At 43.7% G+C, this 21,188-nt stretch overlaps 3 protein-coding genes and 1 long non-coding RNA gene across 7 annotated transcripts; 1 reads left to right on the top strand and 3 right to left on the bottom strand.

Annotated features, from left to right (window-relative positions):
• Positions 1 to 1,529: 1,529 nt before the first annotated feature.
• On the bottom strand, positions 1,530 to 2,570 carry LOC135494085 (uncharacterized protein K02A2.6-like). The gene has a single exon (XM_064781836.1). The coding sequence runs from the start codon at positions 2,568 to 2,570 to the stop codon at positions 1,530 to 1,532; it is 1,041 nt and encodes a 346-aa protein (XP_064637906.1).
• A 4,204-nt stretch (positions 2,571 to 6,774) lies between these two features.
• Positions 6,775 to 9,172, bottom strand: LOC135493128 (uncharacterized). 3 transcript variants are annotated; one of them, XR_010448193.1, is made up of 3 exons: positions 9,149 to 9,172; positions 7,575 to 7,671; positions 6,775 to 7,236 (listed from the first exon to the last, which is right to left on the bottom strand). It is a non-coding gene; the product is annotated as an uncharacterized LOC135493128 (long non-coding RNA). The 3 variants fall into 3 exon arrangements; XR_010448192.1 differs by lacking the exon at positions 9,149 to 9,172 and adding an exon at positions 8,858 to 9,071; XR_010448191.1 differs by lacking the exon at positions 9,149 to 9,172 and adding an exon at positions 8,868 to 9,066.
• A 934-nt stretch (positions 9,173 to 10,106) lies between these two features.
• LOC135493119 (asparaginyl-tRNA synthetase-like) lies at positions 10,107 to 13,274 on the bottom strand. Its single transcript, XM_064780050.1, has 8 exons — positions 13,167 to 13,274; positions 12,845 to 12,985; positions 12,331 to 12,560; positions 11,854 to 12,085; positions 11,418 to 11,522; positions 10,983 to 11,117; positions 10,611 to 10,735; positions 10,107 to 10,406 (listed from the first exon to the last, which is right to left on the bottom strand). Exons 2-8 carry the CDS (start codon positions 12,962 to 12,964, stop codon positions 10,262 to 10,264), a joined length of 1,092 nt encoding a protein of 363 aa, XP_064636120.1. The 5' UTR covers positions 12,965 to 12,985; positions 13,167 to 13,274; the 3' UTR covers positions 10,107 to 10,261.
• A 966-nt stretch (positions 13,275 to 14,240) lies between these two features.
• On the top strand, positions 14,241 to 18,389 carry LOC135493127 (ragulator complex protein LAMTOR1-like). 2 transcript variants are annotated; one of them, XM_064780063.1, is made up of 6 exons: positions 14,241 to 14,347; positions 14,814 to 14,875; positions 15,755 to 15,841; positions 15,988 to 16,065; positions 16,306 to 16,432; positions 16,655 to 18,389. In XM_064780063.1, the coding sequence occupies exons 1-6, from the start codon at positions 14,306 to 14,308 to the stop codon at positions 16,745 to 16,747; spliced, it is 489 nt and encodes a 162-aa protein (XP_064636133.1). In that variant the 5' UTR covers positions 14,241 to 14,305; the 3' UTR covers positions 16,748 to 18,389. The 2 variants fall into 2 exon arrangements, with proteins under 2 accessions (XP_064636133.1, XP_064636132.1); XM_064780062.1 differs by having other exon boundaries at positions 14,814 to 14,887.
• Positions 18,390 to 21,188: the final 2,799 nt, after the last annotated feature.

Raw genomic sequence — 21,188 nt, 5'->3', positions numbered from 1 at the left:
TGAAAGTGTATTGTCTTCACTACCTGGGACAATGTCACAATATACCAACCAATATGGCTCCACAAGCAGAAACTGTCATCAGCACCAGCTGGGACAATATCAACATCCAAGACCAGTCTGACTGCTCCAACCAAGACGTCTGGTAGTCTAGTAGGCTGTGCAACCTGCACTAGGTGGGACAGAGTCAATGTCCCAGCATATGTGGCCATACCAGCAGAGACAGTATTATCTGTACCAGCTGAGACATTGTCACAATAACCACACCGATCTGACTACACAAAAGGAACTGTCGTCCGTACCACCATATGTCGCCATGCGGTGAGGGAGATCAGACTGCGATTCGGCCTGGTTGTCCCAGACCTATCTTTCTCACTGTACTGTGTCGGTACGGTGGGCAGCCACTGCAGATCCAGTTTAAACTCCTTGGACTGTCTATTCGGCACCCTGTTCATAGTGGAGGACGAGACTGCTTCCGAAATGCATGTCCAATGCGGTCTGGTTGGTGCTGTTATCAGGTGGGGAGAATAGTGACATTGTCCGAGATGGTACAGATGATACTGCGTCCGTTGGTATGGTCGCCGGTGTGGTCAGCAGATTGGTTGTCCTGACTTGTGCAGGTGATAGAGTCTTGAATAAAGCAGTCAGATCCGTCTGGGATTTTAACATCAACCAGGCCGAACCGTCTCATCTCGCTCACCATGATTGCAGCACGGTGTGGAACTGCAAAGTCAGATTCGGCCTGACTGTGACTGTCTCAACTCGTCCGTTTTATGTGCAACGCAGTGGTGCTGCGTGATTTGGTCTCGTTGTGATCGGCACAATTCCCTCGCGCCGTATGGTCAAGACGGTGGAGCTGCCAGGGATCATTTGGCCTGGGTTAAGACGGTCTCATCTCTCTCACCGTTTTGGTGAGAGACAGTGGGACAGTTTGGTCCATTTTCGTCTGTTTGGCTGTTTTTTTCAATGCACGGGCAAAACGTTGGAGCTTTTAGGACCAATGCAGTCTGGTTGTAACTGTCTCATCTAACCGTGTCGACAGTGAAGCTACTAAGGCCGATTCGGTATGACTTAGTGTGTTGTATCTCTATCACAGTGTTAGCAGGCAGCAACTGCCTCTATGATATGATATACTAATAGATTTACCCTATCCAAGACGGTGAAGGTACCTGTCTGGTTCTTTCTGATTGTGTAAGATATAACGCAACGAAGTGATTCGTGTGATAGTTACTGTATTACTGAAGACTACAAAATAGGTAACAAACTCACCAGCTACACATTCATACATATTCATGAAACCACTCGGCATTCCTCGTCAGGTAGCATACATTACATCTTTCCTTCTAAAGTGTTCTTTTACCAATGAAGCACTGACTAATACATAAACTTCTAACCTAAATCTAAGTATAACTCACAAACCAAATAAAATGGAACTTCCACGAATTTGCATAACATGCCAGATGCCTGTACCGGCACACAAGTGTTTGTTTATGATAATTATAAGAAGTGTTTATGTTTCATGGCTGGTCTTGCTAGAGATCTAGTTTATCAGGTGGCTTGCTTGTTCGCCCACTCCTTGTAACATATCCCGGGGTGTTGTTTATGGTTGGAATGGGCTCAGCAACTGCAGCCTGTGGGGCCACGTTGACATCAGTGTGATCATTCGCAGGCGCATGAGGCGGGTCCCCAGACGTATACATTACACGTGGGCGAGTCCCTTCGTTGGGAATGTTATTTTCGCGGGTTTGAAACATGTGACGGCGGTTACGTCTGAACGATTTACCCTCGGGGGTTTGAATGTTATAGCTCCTCGGCACATCAGGCAGTTTGTCTTGCACCGTCCCATATTTCCACTGTCCTCTCAAGGTCCTGAAACGAACTGCATCTCCAGGATGGATGTCAGCATTTGTGCTATTACTAACACGCTTGTCATAATACTGTTTCTGGCGGTTTTGACGGTCTGTGAGCTTCTCATGAGCGTTATCTACCACTTTTGGTTTCAAGAGATTGGGGAGAATTGGCAATTTCGAATTCAATCGGCGTGACATTAACAGTTGCGCCGGAGATTGTCCAACCCCGTCGAGTGGTGTGTTGCGGAAATTAAGTAACGCTATGCTGGGATCATCGCATGATTGTTCGCATTTCTTGAAGATGTCCTTTATTGACTGAATAGCGCGTTCAACCTGTCCATTAGACTGGGGGTAACCAGGGCTGCTGGTGGTATGGCGGAATCCCCAGGCCTTGGAGAAATCGGAGAACTCGCGGCTTGAAAATTGAGGCCCATTATCGCTGATGACGTCATTAGGGATGCCAAATCTGCTGAACGATGCTTTGAGAGCCGTAATAACAGACTGGCTTGTCAGCGTGGGAAGAATGCACACTTCCGGAAACTTGGAGAAGTAATCCACAGTCAGCAAATATTCCTTGCTCCGATATTCAAACATATCAGTTGCGACTTTACTCCACGGGAGGTCTGGAATGTCATGTGGTATCATAGGTTCAGCCGGTTGGGATTTCCTCGCTGTCTGGCAGGCGGTACAGCGTGATACGGTATCCTCAATTTGTTGACCCATTCCGGGCCAGAACAGAATGTCTCGGGCCAATTGTTTTGATTTAACGATGCCCATATGAGTTTCATGAATTCGTTTGAGCAAGTTTGCGCGCAATGTCTCTGGTACTACGAGACGATCGGTTGTCCGCTAATGTGATTTCGTCGCGATACGGGAAGTATGGAGTTAGTTCAAGTGGTACATCCTGTTTGTCATCTGGCCAGCCTTGCATCACAGTGTTCTTTAGAGACTGTAGAGTTGGGTCTGCGTCCGTGGCAGATTTAAACTCCTCTAATTTGGCATCGCTGATGTGACTGGCAATGTTCAGCAAGTTGACCTCGATTTTGTCATCGAATAGGTCTTGCGGGTTGGTGTCGGATACGAATGCGCGTGATAGAGTGTCAGCTAGAAACATTTCGCGTCCCGGGCGGTATACCAGTTTCAGATCATAGTGCTGTAGGCGTAACCTCATGCGTTGCATACGGGCTGAGAGTTTATGTATGGGCTTTGTCATGATTGCCAGTAGTGGCTTATGATCTGTCTCTATTGTTATCGGGCCTTTTCCGTAGACGTAATCATGGAATTTCTTACATCCGAAACAAATCGCGAGCAATTCTTTCTCAATGACGGCGTACATAGATTGCGTTTCATCCAGGGCCTTAGATCCGAACGCCACTGGATGACTGTCTTGAATTAAGGCTGCGCCTAATCCAGATTTACTGGCATCAACCTGAAGCGTGATGGGTTTATTGACGTCATAGAAACTCAGCACGGGCGTGTTTGTGATCAAACGTTTCAGTCTCTTATATGCTCGGTCTTGGAGATCCTCCCAATGAAATTCGACTTTTTCTTCGAGGACTTGACGTAGTGGTTTCGTTTCTTGTGAGAGGTTGGGGATGAATTTCGCAAGATATCCCACCATGGCGATGAATCTCCTAATGTCCTCTTTACATGACGGTGTCGGCATGTTGGTGATGTCACTTACGCGATCCTGGCTGACCTTTAGGCCATCACCTGAAAATATATGTCCGACGTAGTCAACTTCGCTGAGGCCTATTTTCGTTTTAGCGGGGTTGAGTTTTAACCCTACTGCGCGTGCTCGCTCCAGTACGGTGCGTAGGCGATTATCGTGCTCGGCTTGTGTGCGGCCGTGTACGACGATGTCATCGACGACAATCTCAACCCCTTCGAGGTCACCAAATAAATCCGACATGACTTTATTGAAAATGTCACCACTCGTGGATATACCAAATGGTAACCGAAGGAAACGGTAGCGTCCCCACGGCGTGTTGAAGGTACAGAGCTTTGAACTTTGCTCATCAAGGCCAATTTGCCAAAAACCTGATTTAGCGTCGAGTGTACTAAATATCTTTGAGCCGGGCATGCGTGCTGCGATTTCCTCAACTGTTTTCGTCGGATGGTGAGCTCTGCGAATCGCTTTGTTCAGTTTGGATGGATCAATGCAAATTCTCACCTTATTGTTTTGTTTTCGAACGACAGTCATACTATTGACCCATGGGGTTGGTTCGTTTTCTTTGATCACTACTTTCAGGTCCTCCATTCGATCCAGTTCGGTTTTGACGACGTCCTCAATCGCGTACGGGATTTTACGAGGTGGATCGACGGACGGCTCAACGGTCGGATCTGTGAAAAGATGGTAGTTGCTCTGAATACATCCCAATCCTTGAAAGACATCCTCGAAATCCTTGATTTGCGATATCGAATGTATGCGCTTCACTAAGTTCAGTTTATCGCACGTATCACGGCCTAGAATTGGTTGGGCATTGTCAAGGATTTGAAAGGTGACGTCCAATCCGTTAAGATTCAAGACAGTTTCGCCGACAGGCGTAATCCTATGCCCCGAATATGATACTAATCGGCACTTTGGGGGTGTGTGTGTTGCGTTCAGTTTCTTGAAAAACTGTAACGGTATAATGTCGGCCTCGCTGCCGGTATCGAGTTTGAACGATATGGATTGTCCTTGAATGGTAAATGTTTCATGCCATCCGACGTAGTTGGCTGGTGTAACTGATACCTCGCCGATGAATAGCGTGTCCACGTGGGGACCATGAAAGTCTGGTTCATAATTGCAATGATAGAATTCTGTGGTAGGCCTACCGTTATTACGTGATTCCAGGGTTACGTCATGAATGCTCGATGACGATGGAGCTTGAGGACGTACGCGTTGTTTCTCTGATCTTGCCAGTGTGCGGCAAGATGCTTTGAAGTGGTTCATGCGGCGGCAATATCCGCATTCCTTGCCGTATGCCGGACATTGTGTGTAGTCAACATGAGCTTGTCCGCCACAGTTTCCACATTTTTCCGATTGTGATCGTTTGTCAAATGTTCCGCGATGTTTGTTTCGGCTGCGATCATGGGAGCCGCGACCGTATGCCGTACTATTTTGGAATGATCTTCCGACGGCGTCGACGTCTTTTTCTTTCGTATCAGTCAGCGTCTTAAGTTGATTAGCGCTTGATTCGCTAATGCGACACGTATTGACACACTTCTCCAGGGTAAGGTCCTCGGTCTGCAGAAGTTTCTCGCGCGTGGTCTCGTCACGGATGCCGCAAACGACCCGGTCTCTGAGTAGAGAGTCTCGTAGAGCGTCGCCAAATTCACAGTCCTTGATAAGTTGTTTCAACTCCGTGAGAAATGAGTCAAATGATTCGCCGTCTTTCTGCGTCCGAGAATTGAATTGGTACCGGATAACTGTAATGTTCCGTTTCCCTTCACAGAATGCGGCGAATTTCGCCTTCAGTGGCGCGATCTGGTCCACGTCTGCCTCGGCGAAATCCATCGTGGCGTGAACCTTTTGGGCCTCCGGTCCGGCAACGTGAAGGAAGACGTTACACTGGACCACCTCAGCTTTATCGGCGACACCCGATGCTATGCTGTAGACTTCGAATGAACGTATCCAATTTCGGTAGTTAGCTTGAAGATTGCCTTCAAGGCTTAACTGCGCTGGTGGTTTTAGTCCTGACATTGTAGGTGTTTCCGATTGCGGGCGAGAGCTGACGTCTCTGACACCATGTAAGATATAACGCAACGAAGTGATTCGTGTGATAGTTACTGTATTACTGAAGACTACAAAATAGGTAACAAACTCACCAGCTACACATTCATACATATTCATGAAACCACTCGGCATTCCTCGTCAGGTAGCATACATTACAGCTATCATGTCTTACTCAGACAGCCTGGTCCTATTCTGTCTGGTTGTGACAATCTCATCTACATGTATCTCGCCGCGTCGACCACAGGGCTGATTCTCTGTTCCTGGCCCGATTCAGTCTAGTCTCTCTCACAGTGTTGGCCAGACAGCCTGGTCCTATTCTGTTTGGTTGTGACGGTCTCATCTATCTCGCCGTGTCGACCTCATAGTGGAGCTGCGAGGGGCGATTTGGTGTGTGCGTTGCATCTCTCTCACAGTGTTGGCAACACGGTGGGGCATGCATAATCTGCCTTCATGATATATTTATCCCTTCGTTGCGTATAACCCCCGCCTGACAGGTGGTACGTTCAGGAGCAGACCCTGGTGTCTATTTATAGGCCCATAACCCGCTTATTTTTTTAGAGACATACACAAACTATTCCCATGGCATGCACGTATTAATTGTGCTGTTTCGCATCTCTACCCAAGTCTGGGTCGTCTGGTTGTGACTGTCTCATCTATCTCACAGTGTCGCCTTTATAGTGGTGCTGCCAGGGCCGGCCGATTCGGTCTTAATGGTATTGCCTCAACTCTATCACTGAGTTAGCAATACGGTGGATCAAGCCATGTCAGTTTTGGTCAGGCTTTGTTGCAACGCGGTGGACCTGCCAGGTTTAGTGTGACGTTTTCAGTGTTTCTGTTTCTGAGTGTTTTCACATCACTGCTTGGGAACTCTGAAAGACAGATCGACTCGTATTCCCAAGTGTATGGAAGCACTACAGAAATATGGGGAACTGCCACAGTTGATTCCAATGTGAAGATCGTGCAAAGACAAAGCAAGCAGTGGGCGATAATGCGCCACCTTGTAGGATTATATTAGGCCAGTGACATGAGAAACACGACAGCGAGACAATTTGAATCGTATGTGAACCCGACCGCAAATGTCGCAATGGTCGACGAGGATGTTCAATCTCAAATGAAAATTGTCTCCACTGTCAAATGTTGTCATGGATCATGACCGGGGCCTTATGATAAAATGTACAAACAACAACCTCATTTGTGAAACTTTCCATTCTTTATATGATATGTTCGGGTCAAATTCAAATGTTCATCTTACTGACATAATGGTGTCATGATCTGTCGATGTACAAACATTATTGAGAGATGTTCTACAAAAGATTGATCAGCAGGCTCTAACTCCGGTGACAGCAGGCTCTCGTACCGGTGTAGCATTTTTGAATGCTCATCTGGAAAAAATATCCTTCCTTATTCATTGTTGTCAGGCTAAGGTATGGGTCTACTGAGACTCTTGACCCTCAAGCGCAAATCAATCATTCTTTCCCGGAACACTCTATTCTAGGGCATTTAAAACTGTTACACGTATTCATCCTGATATATGAGTGCCCTTGATCCACAGTTAACTTTCGTCTCCATGGCGGCCTCGTCCCGTGGGTTGGAGAAGTAGGACAGGGGACTTGTTACATCGATGGAATGATGCCGCGAGTCAGGCGCGGGGAATGCAATTGGTCATTCTATCTGAAGATAAAGTTAAATATATAAGTTTTTGTTTTGCGGGGGAGGGGGGGGGCTGCCCAGGAGCACACTGACAGATTAAGGATAATAAAAACTATGGTGCAATCTTCATTTACCATCTGTTTGCCTTCAAGACCAGCATCCATCTAGTTTAATGCGTGCCGCCATGATTGCACGATTGGATCAGAGTCCATTATTACGTTACACAGTGCATCATTTGGAAGTTACTTTTGCTTGCATTGGGATATGCAAATGGATCTACGCTATACATGTATTTCTCATTCAAATGAAGTGGGTATCTAAGTATGAACATTTTGTACGCAATTTCGTCGTATTCTTACCGGTTCAAACTTAGCACTGCGTCTTCGTCCTTGTGCAGACTGACACCAACCATTCTCGCTACCACATCTCATAGACCGGCCTCATGGTACATCACCGCTGAAATGACGAGACGAATAAAGGTTAAGGACAGAGTCAAGATCAATATTTCCTTTCAATCATTTTAAAAAGGCATATCCTCCAGTTAGACAATCACAATGTGAATTTTGATGTTGAGTACTTGATTCCAGCCAGTAATGCACGGTGCCCGCTGATGGGCTCCCAAAATCTGCTGCATACCAAGTAGCATACTCATGCTAGGTACTTATGCCCTAAAATCGGAGGAGGCCCTATGACAAATTTTAGACTAAAAGCATCTCCTACCACCTCAGCGTCTTTCCTCAGTCCAGTTATTAGTTACCATCGTATGCCTTAGAGGGGGCAGATGGAACTGTTTAAACAAGAAGTCTTTCCAACAGCCACAAGTATCTCTTCAAAAACATCTCAGCAACACGTTCGACCCAGGTAATCTGTCAGCTGGCTGACGAGTAGGTTGGGAATTGTGTGTGATCAGTTCTCTCAAAGACACCCAAGACAAGGATTAAAATCTTGTGTTTAACTTTATAGGCTAACAAATGCAAACACTTCCAATGAACCCCCTACAAGAGACGAGTGGCTCTTCGTCTCTCCGACTTTGACACCCTGCTACGAACATATCAATAGATCAGCCAGCGGTCCTTGGTGTCGCCGCGTGGGATACGCCCAGTGGAATTGTTTGCAAAAGTCAGGGAACCACGATCTGACATCCATAACCAGCGTATTCCCTATTCATGCCAGTTATAGTCGGGTGCTACACCGCAGTCGGGATCGTGGAGCCAAGTGAATAATTGTTTAGATTTGAAATACATTATTCTAAAATGATATGACATACAAGGTACAACGGTCGCAAGACACATCAATCACAAAAATAAACAAGTCCCGCCTTACCAAAAATAACACCGGGAAAATTATATCAGCACATCGAGACCATCAACATCATCCGAAATATTGTCTCTGTGACCAAGACTTGGGTCGTTAATTTGTGAGGGCAAATGGTAATTGATTAGAGATGGCAATTGATATCGCCAGCGAGCATGTACATGAAATACAACGATGCATATGATCCGTGTAGTAAGCCTTTGTCTCGCTTGCGACTGGAGTTTCTTACTGCACAATTCATTCTCTGCCCGACTGCATGACTTTTACTAAAATAAAAACCTATTAAAACCAATCAAGACCAATCAAGACCAATACGAAGCATAGATACCTCGCCCTACCTTCTGCTGCAGCAATTTTGACTTGATTACCGAAATTTCGAAGGCATTTTATGTTTGAAATCGGAGAAAGTGTTCCGGTGATCTTCTACGCAGTTCACACTCTGACTGACTGGCGTTCAAATCAACCGCGACCGATCATGACCGAAGACAATACATTTCGCGTCACACAATCCGGGCACTACCCCGCTACCAGGCTTCATGAGCTAACGGGGTCTTTTGTTCTGTCAAAGGATCAATTAACTTGTATTGTCAAAAATGTGATATTGGCCTAGCATACATACATGTGTAAGCGTACTGAGCTGTGGTCACGGAAAGACATTAGGCAGGTTTCGCGAACCAAACGAAGAGATACAAACGGCGAAGTTTGCGTCATGTAAATGAATTTGATCGACGAATGTTTAACATTTCGCCGATTGCTTTTCCTACCAAATATAACAGTTCCGCTGGTCGTCGTTCGCCCGGCTAGCGAGACCTGCAAAATGTCACAATCCTACCTACGACATATGATTGTCAAGTTTGATGCTATCAGTGGACTAGACTCATATGCAGTCCATATCGTCATCCTGGTTCTCCTGTGTCTATGGTTGGACAAGACGAGGCCGGTCCATTGCGTCCGGAGTGTATCAGTAGAAATGCAACGATTTTGATATTACAGTCCGATTTGGTCTGGTTGTGACTCAGTAGACGCTGTGGTCAACCTTCTGGGCTCAAGGGTGGAGCAGCCATGTCCGATTAACCTGATTGTGACTGTCTCAACTCTCTAACTGTATGGGCAAGACAGTAGAGCAGTCGGGTCCGATTTGGTCTGGTTGTGATTGTCTCAACTCTCTCATCGTATGGGTAAAACGGTGGAGCAGCCACTTTCGATTTGGTCAGGTTGTGACTATCTCAACTCTCTCATCGTTGGGTAAGACAGAGGAGAAGCCAGGTTCAATTTGGTCTGGTTGTGACGACCTTCTCAATTTTCTCACCGTTTGCAATGCCCAGTTCAGACTGGTTGTGACTGTCTCAACTTGCAGGGACAGTGTTATCTGCAGCAGGTGGGACAATACCCCATCAACCGGACTACACAGTATGGAACAACTTGAGAGTAACCCAACACTCAAGTGTTCTGATTGATCACAACTTCCTGGCACAGATGATGATCAGTCTGTTGAGGTCAACGACTGAATATCATAAGAGAGAAATACAAATAAAGGGGCTACATTCTGGAGGCGAATTTCTTTTTATTTCCTCCAAAACTGCAATATTGCATCATTGGTATCAAAATACAGCACATAGTTCAGATCACAGCCTTTAACTAACCTCATAGACAGTTTGCAAATTGACAAGTTCCACAACACTTGTAGATCGAGTCCAAATTGGTCAAGTTTTTGATTTGTCTAATGTCCTCTTCACATATGGCAATGTTTTGGCCATCGGGGGAAGGGTATCACATCTCTGATGTTGCTCACACCAAGTAGATACTGCAGGTAACGTTCGAAGCCCATTCCAAAGCCTCCATGAGGTGCAGAGCCAAACCGCCGAAGATCTAGGTACCTGGAAAAGAAACAACCAGAATTTCAAACTTGCTCATTTATAAGTTTTGGAACAGAAAAATGTTCACAAGTTGTCTTTGATGCCTGATGAACCGGCATGAACTATTTTCAAAGTAATGGTTCATATTAGAGTTGTTGCCAATTTGCAGTAACTTCTGCAAAACAGAGTAATGTTAGATTTAAGATTTATACTCATTCTACCTACCACTGATAGCCCTCTACAAGTCCTAACAGTTGGAGTCGTTTCTCTAATGTTTCAAAGTTGTCCTCCCTCAGCGATCCACCAAACACTTCACCGACTTCAGGAAACAAGAGATCAACTGCAGCAGCCTAGAGTGAGAGGGTAAAAGCCTAGATATCGATACTCGAATCAGGACCTCATGAGATGAAGTACAATGTCGGCTTCAGTGACAAGTCTGGGAGGAACATTTAAGGTTTACAAACAAGTTGGAGACCTTACCAAATGATAGGCACTTGAATTGAATAATAAGGTCTATAATGTCTTTGTAGACTTTATAACATTACATTGACTTACACAATATACAAACTGTCAAGTAAGTGGAAAGAAAAAACTCACTGTATTGCAATTATCATCGTTTAGTTTTGCATAGAATGGTTTGATTCTGGCGGGAAATTCTGTGACGAATACTGGAATATCACCAAAGTAATGAGTCAGGAAGCGTTCATGCTCCTTCTTGAGGTCTTCCCCCCACTGCAACAAAATGTTTGCAATATTTACAGAACGCCTGAAGAAAACCAATAATTGACAACATTTGTAAGTGTACTCGCATTCTCCAAGACAGCCTATAGCGCCATTTCACACAGCCAAGAGGAACCAGATCTGGTCAAAAGACAGCAACCAGATATTTGAACTCTCAGGAAACAGTGGTCAACTGCTGACCTCTCTCCGACTGATTGAATCTGATTCATTGTTAAACTCTAAGAACAAACAGACCAACTATTTCATGGAAATTCCTAGTGTGGTGTGAAGTTATTCAATTTGAACACTTACCTCAGGTTTAAATTGAAACTTTTGAACCTTATTTTGTAGCAACTCGACTGCATCCGTGTATGATATTCTCATGAAAGGACTTTTCAACATCTTTTTGACCAATTCCTGGAACAGGGATAGTATTAGATAAGATAAAGCTGACAAATCATTTTCTTCTTTCTCTGCATTCGCTCTTTGGTGCTTTGTATCGCTATTGTTTCGAGCTGGGGCCACATGGGTCATACAACTTCAATCCACAGCACTTACTCCAGTGTGGATATCAAGTCTACATGTGTAGAGGCACACCGGTCCAGGGACTCAGCTACAGAAAAATGTGGTTTCACATCTAAACAAGGCACTTAAGAATCAGGATTACTACATGTATATCCATGGAATTGACTTTCTCATCACCCTTTTTCAGCAGTAAGCTGTTTGCAAGAAAATTGTCAATTCTCACTTTCTTTTTGGGAGAAACATGTTTGAAAAACAAATTAACATCTTCAGCGCTTCTTGCCAGAATCGTCTCTGTCGTTTTCTTAATGAGATCCTCCATTATAACCATGAGGTCCTCTAATTGATATATAAACGCTATCTCCGCCTCCAACATGTAAAACTCGGAAAGATGATTCCGCGTCAAGGAATTTTCCGCTCGGAATGTGGGACCGAATGTGTAAACTTTTGAGAAACCACTGGAAGGAAAAAATGCACTGTAATTACTTCATATTCAAAGCTGGGCAAGCATTTTCGGCTAATTTTCCCCTTTTATCACCCACTCATTTTCTCTTCACAATAATATGTTAAAGTGAAAACTATATATTGTAATCCACAATAATCATGATAAATTTTTTGCTCAGGATGACCAGTCATATCTCCAAACAATCTACATGTAGTTAGCCCAAGGGACAAAGGCACTGACATTATTGCTTCAACTCACCCATTAACAGTTTCTAAATGGAGCTGTCCTGATACAGTGAGAAAGGCAGGATTCTTGAAGAAATGTTTTAATTTGTCCCCTTCATCATCTGAAGACATTTCATCAGTTTCTGCAGAGTCAAGGTCATTCACAAGACTACGGTCTAACGGCTCCACGCCAAAAACCTCTCCGGCTCCCTCACAGTCATTGGTTGTGATGATTGGTGTGTGGACTTCACAGAAACCATTCTCCTGTAATGATGATTTGTGAATGTAGATCTTTCAAATCTCATAGTGACATAAAAGACCTGCTCAGGTAAAACGAGGCAAATCTTGCACAGGAAAAGGGAAAAAGTTGGAAACAAAAACAAAAATAATGTTGTAAGGAAATTACTTGGCGACTTTCCTAAGGAGTCACACCTATGTCTTGGTGTCTCAATTACGAAAAATAGTATATCATTTGCCATTTGCAGTCTATTCAGTGTCCTTACTATTATCAGACCAGAGAATTTCTACTGCAGGTTTATATACCATACCTGAAAGTACTGATGTAAAGCCTGAGAAGCGGTGTTGCGGATTCTCAGCAGAGAGGAAAATATATTTGTTCTTGGCCGGAGGTGCTGGTGTTTTCTGATGAAATCTGGTGGGTGCCTCATTCGTGCTTTGAAGGGAAATTCCTTAAAAAAATCAAGATTAATTATTTCAGCAAACCTTGAACAAGACTCAACAAATATGATCATCCTCACTGTAACAATTAATTTTCATTTGATACAAATTATTATTGCCCAAGTATTCTAACAGTTGAATTTTACTGAGAGTCAAGAGTTGAATTTGATAACATGGCCGAGAGGAACTTACCCCTGGGTCACATTCACCCAATAAATTGACTGCATCTGCTTGAAGTTCAACAGCTTGTCCCTGACCGGGACTCTCTACGAGTTTCCCATGAACTTCAACACAACTTCCAAAAACATTCCTGGAAAAAGATTACCGGTAACTGTTTTAAATGAGTCCAACTTTCAAACAAGTAAATATTGAATTTGATAAACAGACAAATTAGCTTCAACTTGGGCATCCACGAAATTATCTGTTTCAGTGTTTGTTCAGGGCATTTGAGATGTATACTGCGTCAGTACTGCCTGACCTGCTTTCCTACTTACCCTTTGATGTGGCTGGCACTACAAATAACCTGCAAATTAGTTGGTGACGATCCATCATTGATGTGCAGAAACACTACATCCCTGTGGTCTCGAACAGATTTCACCCATCCCTGAACAAAATATTATAATTAAATAAAACTGTATGATACTGTATGGTCAAACACAATACGACAGTCGACACCTTCGGTCCCGGACATGACAATGGTACAGTTTGCACATAACTGACATGATCTCTAATTAAGATTGGAATTGACCACATATCCCGATATTTGCTACTAAAAATGCCATCAATGTACCATCCATCCATACACATGTAGGCCTACGTCATGTGTACATTGGGTGTATATTGCGTGTACATTGCATGTAAATTTTTTTCTATTCCAACACAAAACATCCGATTACTTCCTTCCTACCCGAACTGTGGCACCTTTTTCAATTTTTTTAGAATCAATAATGTTTTGGATACTGGTTAAATGATTCCATCTATGTTTCGAGCGGGAAAAAACTGGTGATCTGTGTGTTTTTTTCAAAAAAGTATTGAAGGCCGGCCGAAATATGGTCGCAGCCATCTTGAAGTATCGCAATAAATATTTTAGAAATTAAGCCCTATTAAATTGAATACGATACCAATTATATAATCACACGACTGTTTTGTGGAATACATTTTGGTCTTTAAAATCGGTGCATCATCACATTTTTAGATTGCCAACCTTTAAATTTTTATTATTTTTTCCAATGGCTATTCAGGTTTTCTTCACTCCTAAACATAGAAAATCACATGACATCAGGATTCACTTTCTTCATGTTCTTTCCATTTAGGAAGTGTGTTTCACCAAAATGGGGTGTTGTTGGAGTTCAGAGAAAGATGATAATTACACAGTATGTTGTTATTTAAAACCAGGATTCACTCCCTAGATAAATCAATGACAGCATTGCTGTATCCCCTGCAAAACACTGTAAAAACGCAACCAAAAACATGAAAACTAAAGAGTAGACATGCACCAACCTAATACCTCTACTCATACTCGATACTGGCTCTAGCTAATGCTTGTCTTCTTACTTGGTTTGTCTGTCTCGCCATTTTCGTGTGTGTAAGAGTGATTCACTGCAGACAATTCAATGCTAGAGTCTATAGACAAGCCGAAGTAAGTATCCACTGCAATGGCTGCATCAGCCGTCCAGAGGCAGCAGCCAACCCAAAAGTGGGCCATGCCCTTTGACGTTGAATATTGATCTCCCTTACTCGCGCATCCTTGACCTCCACGACTCCCATGCTATTCACATGTTCAAAGCAGCAATAACTGACCCGTTTTAACAGCCTAATTTCACATGTTTTCTATTTCAGGATCCCAGTGAAAGTGAGCGGAGGCATTTAATAGACCCAGTTAGTAATAACACTCAAAACAGGTCGGTAACAAAGTAAGTTGGCGTCTGTCCCACTAACTGGCATGGTGGTATTGTGGTGGTGTTGTGCTCTCTCTGTCTCAAGGTAGCGGTTAATTCAGGAAGTCTCCTTTTTTTCTGGATTTTCCTTTATTTCTGTGCAATTTTCAATTTTTCATGAAAAGATGCATGTATGGGTTTTTTCATTCCTAACATATTCACGAATTAACCTTTAAAGAATCTCTCCTCTTACCACTGTGGCACAACTTTGAGTTCAAGTCATTCTCATTCTTGTTGTAAAGTTCCTTAACCTCCCTAATAAACCTACTGTGCCTAGCAGGTTTAATTTGGTGTATCAAAAAATTAGTATTGCTAGTTGTACTAACTCCGCCAATTAAACTTTGTGGGCCAAGTACGTCAGACTCTTTACTTCTTACTATGTGCAATCCCTTTCATGTTAATCCTTGCCTATTCTGCATGTTCTGTTCTAACCTATTTCCTGTGTTCTGAAAGGCCTTGGTCACAGAATATCAGTGTTTGTAAGGGAAAATATGTTAAGCCTTGTTCAGATCGCAAATAGGGATATTGGAGACTTGCAAAACCAGGAATGAACACTGCAACATTATCATCACCAACTGTTTGAATAATTTTCTTTGGGCCCAGTTCATATTGAAATATGAGGGAACATTATGTGTGTAACCTTTCCTCTGGGACAATGATCCTCTCTTTAGCACAAGGATGATCTAACTGAGAATCAAACCAGAGACCATCAAGTAACAGGTGTTGTTTTTGAATGAATTTCAAACATTGTGTCGGGCTTCTGCTTGCAATTTCAGCCAAGCAGATGCCTTGTTGAATACCGACCCTGACACAATTATGAAAAACGTTGGATTTTCTTTTCAGTGACAATTATGCTCCACAGAGCTATGGGGCGACACAGAAGGGAGACGAACAATCGGTGCTTAACAGGATCTTACATCAAGCTGCCAAGTAAGTTATTATACTTGAAGTGGTCAGAGCCAAAGAACCTATGTGTCACATACATGTAGATTGTTTAAGCACTACGGGAACGAGCAATTTGGATCTCTGCTACCTCGTCTCTTGTCTGCTGGTAAAAATGGTAATCTTCATTCCAGTAATGTGATAGATGTATCTGCCATTGATGCCCATAATATGGAACAACATGAATATCAGGATCGGGTAAAACAATACAAGTAAGTAAATCTCCTTTCCGAGGGAGCCTTCCTCAACAACCAATCATAAAGCAGTCGCTGCGTTGTTATACATTATACTTCTGGCACTCCCCATTATGTAGGTATCCTCTTTGATATCGAAGAGTGTTTTAGTATGAGGTGATAAAGGAGCAGATTTAAGTACTTACAGTAGAAGCTCTCTATCAAGGAGACCCTTGGCCAATGTGACACCATCTCACTCATGTTTGGTTTTCTTTCCAGGACGCGAGTTGAAATAGTGTGCAGTAGTTCTCAAAGACTGAAACGTGGACCAACACTTCCTAACGTTGGGGTGATGCCTCAGAATGTGTTATCAGAGCCACCAGTATCATTAGCAGACATTCAGTTTGTAAGTAAATGCAGATATCTCTGGATTTAGTCCATGCTCTCCAGAAATCACCTTTAGAGAGTCAATAGGTTGTCTTTTGAATCTTTCAAAATAGTTCACCTGTGAGACACTAGCAAGATAGTGAAGAACTGACCAACTTTCTGTGCAGAAATGTTACCAATTAAATTGATTGTTAAAAAAAGGGGTTTACACTATACCATATTTCTCACTCTTTCATTCCAGGTATCAATGACAGCTGAAAAAGCTCTCCAAGCCGTTCGCCAGGTCAAGGTCACTCATAAAGAAGACTTGGTTGTGCCGTTTGGCGTACCTTAGGATAAAGACATGCATTTAGGTTTTTCCAATTTGTACTTTGCTGCATGAGATGTGTGTGCCTTCAGATTCAGTCATCAGATTCTTTTCCCCTGACTGAGAGAGTTGCGTAAATTGTACTCTAAGCCTGAATGTTTTCAATGGCCCTTCATTTCAATGAGACATCTTTTCCTAAAAAGAGGCTTACACATATCGGAGAAAGGAAAAGTTGCCATGAAAACTTTCTGGTTATCAAATTTACAACTTTAGGAGTTGTACATTTCATACCAAGGCTGCGGTTGTGCTTGGGTCAGAAGTTTAAAGGAAGGGAGTAAACTGATGTTCCTGGTGAACATGATGTGATGATTATCAAATACCTTGCTTTGTGCACCGGCCTATCTTTTGGTTAATGATTATGCATGTACATTGCATTAGCATATCTAGTATCTACGTGTAGTATCAACGCTAATCGGATTGATAGTTTTGTGAGGCTCAATTCTTCATATCCTTGTCTTCTTTAAAAAGGACAATAAGTGTCTCATTATTCTGGGTAAATATAATCAATTCATTGTCAATTCTATCTAGGAATAGTCAAATTTACTTATTCCTACAATGGAATTAAATATTGTAATTTGTTTGAAGACTTCACCCAGCGTCTGGGACCCATATCTTACACAAAGAACTATAGATAATGTACATGTACACAGATATTAGTTCTAGATAAGCACGTGTAAATGAAATTAAAAAGTTGTCACCGAGTTTGAAGGCACTGTATATTCAATTGTATAGGATTTGTAAGAAAACATGAACGATTTTGAATGAAGTATAGAGTAAGGACTGCAGGCTATGCATGAGGTTTGAATGCAAAGGACACACCACTCCATCCCCTCCCCGTGTATTTGACAGCATAAACATGATATTTATGTGCTATTTTCATTCTTTGCATTCATGCCTTATGAATGTTTGCTGAGCAGACAGTATTCTGTTTATGTTCTGTTCATATTATCAAGTTGTAAATAGTGCTATTATATTGTACACAATGTGCTGATTCATACCTGTTGTGTTAATGTCATCGAATCGCGTGCTGCAGAGAGGTGATTCTTATTGCAGAGACTTGCAAGTAAATATTTATGGGTTGTATGCTCAAATCTTTAAAATTTGCTCAGTTGATACTATTAGCATCACTTAAGGCAGGTTTACTGTGACATTGCCATAACAAACCATATATGGCAATGTGATGAAAATAGACTGAGAAGTACATCTATGTTTTGGTACACAACAGCCATGTCAAAATTTATATTCAATGTGTGATAGCATAATTGAAAAATCTCACATTCAATTTATAATTTGAAACTGCACAAACCACATAGGCCTCTAAAGCACTTGTATCACAGGCCAGTAAATTCTATTTGAGTTCATCTTGGCTACACACCCAGGCTACACACCCAGGGCAAAGCCAAGTTTGCAATAACACCCCTCTGTTTATTCTGGATATTTGCCAAGATGAGATTATTACCTTGGCAAATATCAGGGTCAGTTTCATCTGAAACCATCAATTCATTTACATGTGGTCTTGCGAGCTGTAAAAAGGCAAGAAAATTGTCACTTGAAATGATTTGTCCGACAAATCTCAATTCATTAAAATTATTTTGTGTGCATAATGAAATTTGTCCTTTGGTTTGTCATGTTTCACAGTATGTGGCTTACTTTAAATTCTTCTTGTAGAAATAATCTGTTATCCTGATGGATTGCTCATCCCCCAAGCACCAGCAACAGACACCTGTCCTCAAAGTGAATCCAAAATTGTCCACTGAAAAAGTGAACTCAAAGACCAGCCTAAGCCCATCTGGCCCTGGTTTGCTCTGGTTGTGACTGTTTTGTCTCTCTCACCATGTCCGCAATATGGTGGAGCTGCTATTTCCGATTCAGTCTGGTCATGGACATTTTCTATTGCCATTTTGGCAGGAAGGCTGAGCTGTCCAAGTCTCCTTTTAGGCGTCAGTATCCCCAACATCATCCCATTAGGAGAGCTAAGAGAGAGAGAGAGAAGCGAAACGGTCACAACCATAACAAATCAACCCTGGCATCTCCACCATGTTGTCAACACAGTGAGCAAGGTGAGACGGCCACAACCAAACAATGGGACCTAGCTGTCCCCACTGTCAGCCAGCACAGGGAGAGACAACACAGTCACAGCCAGCCCAAATTGGGCCAGTCACCTCCACCGTCTTACACCATAGAGATACCTGCCACTGCTTCACCAAAACTGTGACAGAGATGAGACCGCCACAACGAGAATGAATCAGCCCTGGCAGCTCCATTATGTTGCCAACACGATGAGATAGATGAAACAGTCACAACCAGGCAGAATGGGACCAAGCTGCCCCGACTATCTTGCCAACATGGTGAGAGAAACAAGACAGTCACTGCAAGACTAAAGTCTGGCCAACAGGCGGAGATAGATGAGACAGTCACAACCACACAGAATAGGATTAGCTTGCCCACGCTGCCCTGCAACACGATGAGCGAATCAAGACAGTCACAATAAGACCTAATCAGGCTGGGCATCAATCAACACCGTTTTGTACCACTTGACACATCTCGTCCAATACCAAAGAGACGGGGTTGTATCCCATCCCCACCCTTGCTTGGGTATGGATGGTAAATAATGGGACTTGTCAAGTCCATCATCACAACCGCACCGAATCTTGACTTGCTGCCCAATAGAGGCGAGACAGTCACAACGAGACCGAATCAGACCTGCATCTTCACTATCTTGACAACACGGTACGTCGGGCGGTGTGAGAGAGTCACAGCTGAGCTGTACCGAGTCGGTTCTCGCAGGTCCTCTGTGTATTACCGATACGGTGAGATCGGCGGAACAGTCACAACCAGACAAAATAGGACCAGGCTACCCATCCGTTTTGCCATCATGGTGAGACCAATTAGACACTAACAGTCATGCCGAATTGTAAAGTGGAGCTCGACCGTGTTGCCTATTGCGGGAGGGAGATGTGACTACCTCATGTATCACGCAGTTTCGGCGAAATGATGAGTTGCCAGGTCCGGTCCGGTTCAGTCTGGTTATGAGAGCTGTCTCTCTCACCTTGTTGAAACAACGGTGGAGCTGTCAAATCTAGTAGCTGCACCATCCTACTAATACAATAAAAGATATCAGACGGTCTCAACCACACCCATTTTTCAAACACAGTCAGAGAGATGTAATACTGAGACAGTCGCAACCATACCGAACCCAATGTTGTCAACACAGTCAGAAAGAACAACAGTCACAACCAAATCGCATTGAACCTGGTTACCCACCCGTGTTGCCGCAACGGTGAGCGAGACAGTCACACCCATACCGAATGGGGACTGGCCACCCAATGGTGTTGCCGACACAGTGAGAGAGAGGAGACAGTCACCGAACCGCATGAGACCGGTTAATACTTATCTGTGTTGCAACAATAGACAGTGAAAACTATACCGAATCAAACGACACAGTGGGAGAGATGAGGCGGTCTCAACTCACCGAATTGACCCGGGCAGCTGCATCATGTTGCCGACACAGTGAGAGAGATGGGACACTCACAGCTAGACTGAACCGGGCTCGACAGAAGATTCAGTCGGGTAGATCTCTCACACAGTGTTCACAACACGGTAGAGCTGTCGGGCGAGATTCAGTCTGGTTGTGATTGTAACATCCCTCTCATTCTCAACACCGTGGAGCTGGTGGGGCCGATTCAGTCTAGTCGTGACTGTCTCGTCTCTCTCACTGTGTTTGCAACACGATGGAACTGTCGGGCTCGATTCAGTGTGGTTGTGACTGTCACACCTCTCGGCAACGCGGCGGAGAGGTGACTGTCCCATCTCTCACTGCGACCTCAGCACGGTAGAGCTCTCTCTGTGACTGTCCTATCTCTTTCCCTGCATCCTCCACACGTGGTGGAACTGTCTGGCTCGATTCGGTGTTGTTGTGAATGTCTCATCTCTCGACAACGTGGTTGGCCTATTAGGTCCCATTTAGTCTGGCTTTGACAGCTCGACTGCAGCTCCACCATATTCCAAATACATCAAGATGGAGGAGACAGTCTCACCCACACCAAATTTGCCCTAATTTGCCCAAATTAGCCGATACGGAGAGAGGAAGATAGAGAGAGAGATGTGACAGTCACATCGAGACTGAATGGGGCCCAAACTCCACTCGCGTCGAGGACATAGTGAAAGGGATAAGACAGTCATAGCGAGATTGAATCTGGCCCCAACTCGTCGAGGACACATGTACAGTGAGAGGGATGAGACAGTCACAGCGAGACTGAATCGGACTACAGCTCAACAGGGTCGAGGACGCATTGAGATCGATAGGACTGTCCACAGTGAGACTGAATCTGACCACAGTTCCACCGTGTTGAGGACAAAGTGAGAGAGATGAGACAGTCGCAGCGAGACTGAATCTGGCTCGACAGCT

This window comes from Lineus longissimus, chromosome 9, assembly GCF_910592395.1.
Source record: "Lineus longissimus chromosome 9, tnLinLong1.2, whole genome shotgun sequence".
In the NCBI taxonomy this organism is placed as follows: Eukaryota; Metazoa; Nemertea; class Pilidiophora; order Heteronemertea; family Lineidae; genus Lineus; species Lineus longissimus.
The sequence above is the reverse complement of the archived record's forward strand: the minus strand, read 5'-3'. Positions and strand labels throughout refer to the sequence as shown.